Below are 2,634 nucleotides of genomic sequence, written 5' to 3' on the forward strand. Positions count from 1 at the left end.
GCCAGTGTAGTCACAGGAATGACCAGTTTCTCCTGGTTACTCTCGTCAGAAGCAGTCATGAATTACGGGTTCATCCTTAAAGAATGTTAACAAAAAACTTGAATACGGTGCGTCTAACAACTTAGCGGGGTTAGTACTGGAGGAAAAACACGAGCTCAACATTGGTCCAGATAAGTCCGCGATTGAATTCACATACAGGGTATTTTGCGTGACGATTGGAATGGCTATTCGAACGCCCTTTGGAGCTTTTGCCAATTTTTAACAAAAAATTGACGTAGTGAATGTTGCCAACGAACGGGAACGTGCGTCATGAGATTGACCTATATTTTGCGTCAAACGTTCAATGACCCTAAGTGAGAGACTAGTGTACGCATTTTGCAGTAGCAAAGACAAAGCAGAATTGATTCGACATGAGCCAGAGCGGTTTAGCGTGAATTGTCACGTGACACGGTGATGATGTCGCATCGGCAAGGCGTTGCGCAAGGCGTATGTGTCAAGTATATAATAAGCTGCACTGTTTGTTGGCAGGGGCTCTTGAAACATGGAGGTTTGAACTCGGATAATGCTTTATCAAAGCTGTTAGGTGCATATTTGAAGTGTTATGGTTTAAAGAAATGCTTGTTGTATTACAGTGCTGACTCTTTTGACATCTCAACATGTGTTAGTACCTCACGTTGAGAAAGTCAGAGAAAAACACTTGAATTTGCATGATAGCCTTTGGCAAGCGTATATATCGCAGCATCCTTTACGAAGCCTGAAACTAGCTATACCACGTCGTCTCTATTTCAAGTATGGACCCAATCTGTACTTGTACCAACAGGCCTATGAAGATGTGTAGGTCTGTTGGCAGCAAAAGCGCCCTCCTCAGCGTTCACGTCGTGCCTTGTACTTCGTTGAATTGGACGTTTCCGTCTGACGACTGCTTTGCTGAAACTGACTTGCTAAGCCTTGAAACAACAAAAGCGCTGTATTTTTGTCGCCAAGTGCACGAATTGAGTCTAATACTCTTCTGCAATATCTCCAGCAGTTAGTTCTAAAGGTATGACTCTTCGGAAGGCCCCGGATGATCTAACAGCTGCAACTAGTCACAAGCGATATTTTTAAGTAGAAGTCAGAAACCGCTCGCGAAGCAATTTAAGAACATAATTTTCTTTCTGTTTGGGCGGAAGGACCGCATGTAAGGGCCTCGTCCCTGCGCGGCGGGCAACATTCGATGAATATATCCAATTGTCACGACATGTAGCGGGACAGCTGGTTACACGCACGCTGAGGTTGCATTACTTTGAGACTTAGTCTTTTCGCGTAGCTGTCGTACGCGCCCCTCTTACCATCACCGTGTGTGAATCTCTCGATCAAATGAAGACTGAATAATATTAATAGGTGGTTTAGTCCTAATCCTATTCTTAACTAGAAACAAATTGTACCTAATTGTAACCACAGACTCGTTAGCGTAGTTCACACTAAGTTTGTAAATATGCTCAGTTACTATATGTGTAGCACACAAACTATGTAATAGGCCTACCACCCCATTACACCACCTCCTACCCAAAATAGGACATATACATGTCCCAACATAACAGGGGTACCTGAATGAACCACTTGTATCACTTGGGACCACGATGGGAGCGGGAGACGTCGGACACGACAGTCCGAGAGACGCCGATGCGAGAAAAATCAGCTTGGAAAGAACGCAGAGCGATTTCTCCCAGGTCTGGCAACAGCGACACGCCCGTGGCAGAGATGCGAACATGCCAAACTGCAAAGATCGAAAAACTTGCGGAGGAACGACGTCAGCTCAAGCAGAGTCGTCAGCACAACCAATGCAGCCAGAAACGAGGGCGCCTTCGAAGTCGAGCGGCGACGAAGACGACAACTGCTCTGTTTGGTCTTCTTTATGAGCTGGAGAGATGAAACGACCCACCACAAATTGATATATCGAGTCGAGCGACGACAACATGTTGGCGGACGCCCATGGAGAGGAATGGTTTCCTTCACCTCGCGTTGCCAAAGCGAAAAAATCTCAAGCGTCAGTGACTTTGCCTACACCTTCGACGAGTGCGCTAACGGCGACGACACCAGTAGCCCGTGCCACATGCAGAGAATACGCTTGCAATCACAGTCGAAGGACAACGTGTGGCACATTCCACACTTTTCAGAATTCATCGCTGATATGGAGAACCCGAAGAACCTGACGAGCCCCCTGACTCGATCAGGTAGTTCCATCCGGAATGTTATTTAATGACTCTGAAGGAGGACTTCGAACCGTTTGTTGGCACCATCCAACACTGGCAAAAATGGTTGTCGCGTCATCGCAACGCGGGCAATCCGTACTTTAATGAACATGGAGTACCATGATTGCAAATATGGTCGGCGGAGCTGTCTAATGACATCGCCAAAGCATTCTGGGGGTGGGTGCACGCCACGATTGAGAGCTATACCAAACCCGACGGACAATTTTTTGTCATTATGAGGCGGTCGCCATGGTGCGTGACATGCGTTTTATATATCCGAAACTCGTATGCGAGTGTGACGTGGTCGTCAACTGCTTGTCGTAAAGCAGAAGACGATCACGCCAGATTTTGCATAAGATCAATTTTTACATGTCTTATCTCAATCCTACATTCCTATTGAACA

General features: G+C 46.3%; 2 protein-coding genes across 2 annotated transcripts; both read left to right on the top strand.

Annotated features, from left to right (window-relative positions):
* Positions 1-456: 456 nt before the first annotated feature.
* PHALS_03820 (uncharacterized protein) lies at positions 457-838 on the top strand (the record flags this gene model as incomplete). The annotated part of the gene is made up of 3 exons (XM_024718108.1): positions 457-486; positions 529-583; positions 666-838. 3 exons carry the CDS (start codon positions 457-459, stop codon positions 836-838), a joined length of 258 nt encoding a protein of 85 aa, XP_024583540.1.
* A 752-nt stretch (positions 839-1,590) lies between these two features.
* PHALS_03821 (uncharacterized protein) lies at positions 1,591-1,911 on the top strand (the record flags this gene model as incomplete). Its single annotated transcript, XM_024718109.1, has 1 exon — positions 1,591-1,911. The coding sequence occupies one exon, from the start codon at positions 1,591-1,593 to the stop codon at positions 1,909-1,911; it is 321 nt and encodes a 106-aa protein (XP_024583541.1).
* Positions 1,912-2,634: the final 723 nt, after the last annotated feature.

The sequence above is a fragment of the Plasmopara halstedii genome (genome assembly GCF_900000015.1).
Source record: "Plasmopara halstedii genome assembly, contig: Scaffold_2386, whole genome shotgun sequence".
NCBI classification, from domain to species: domain Eukaryota; phylum Oomycota; class Peronosporomycetes; order Peronosporales; family Peronosporaceae; genus Plasmopara; species Plasmopara halstedii.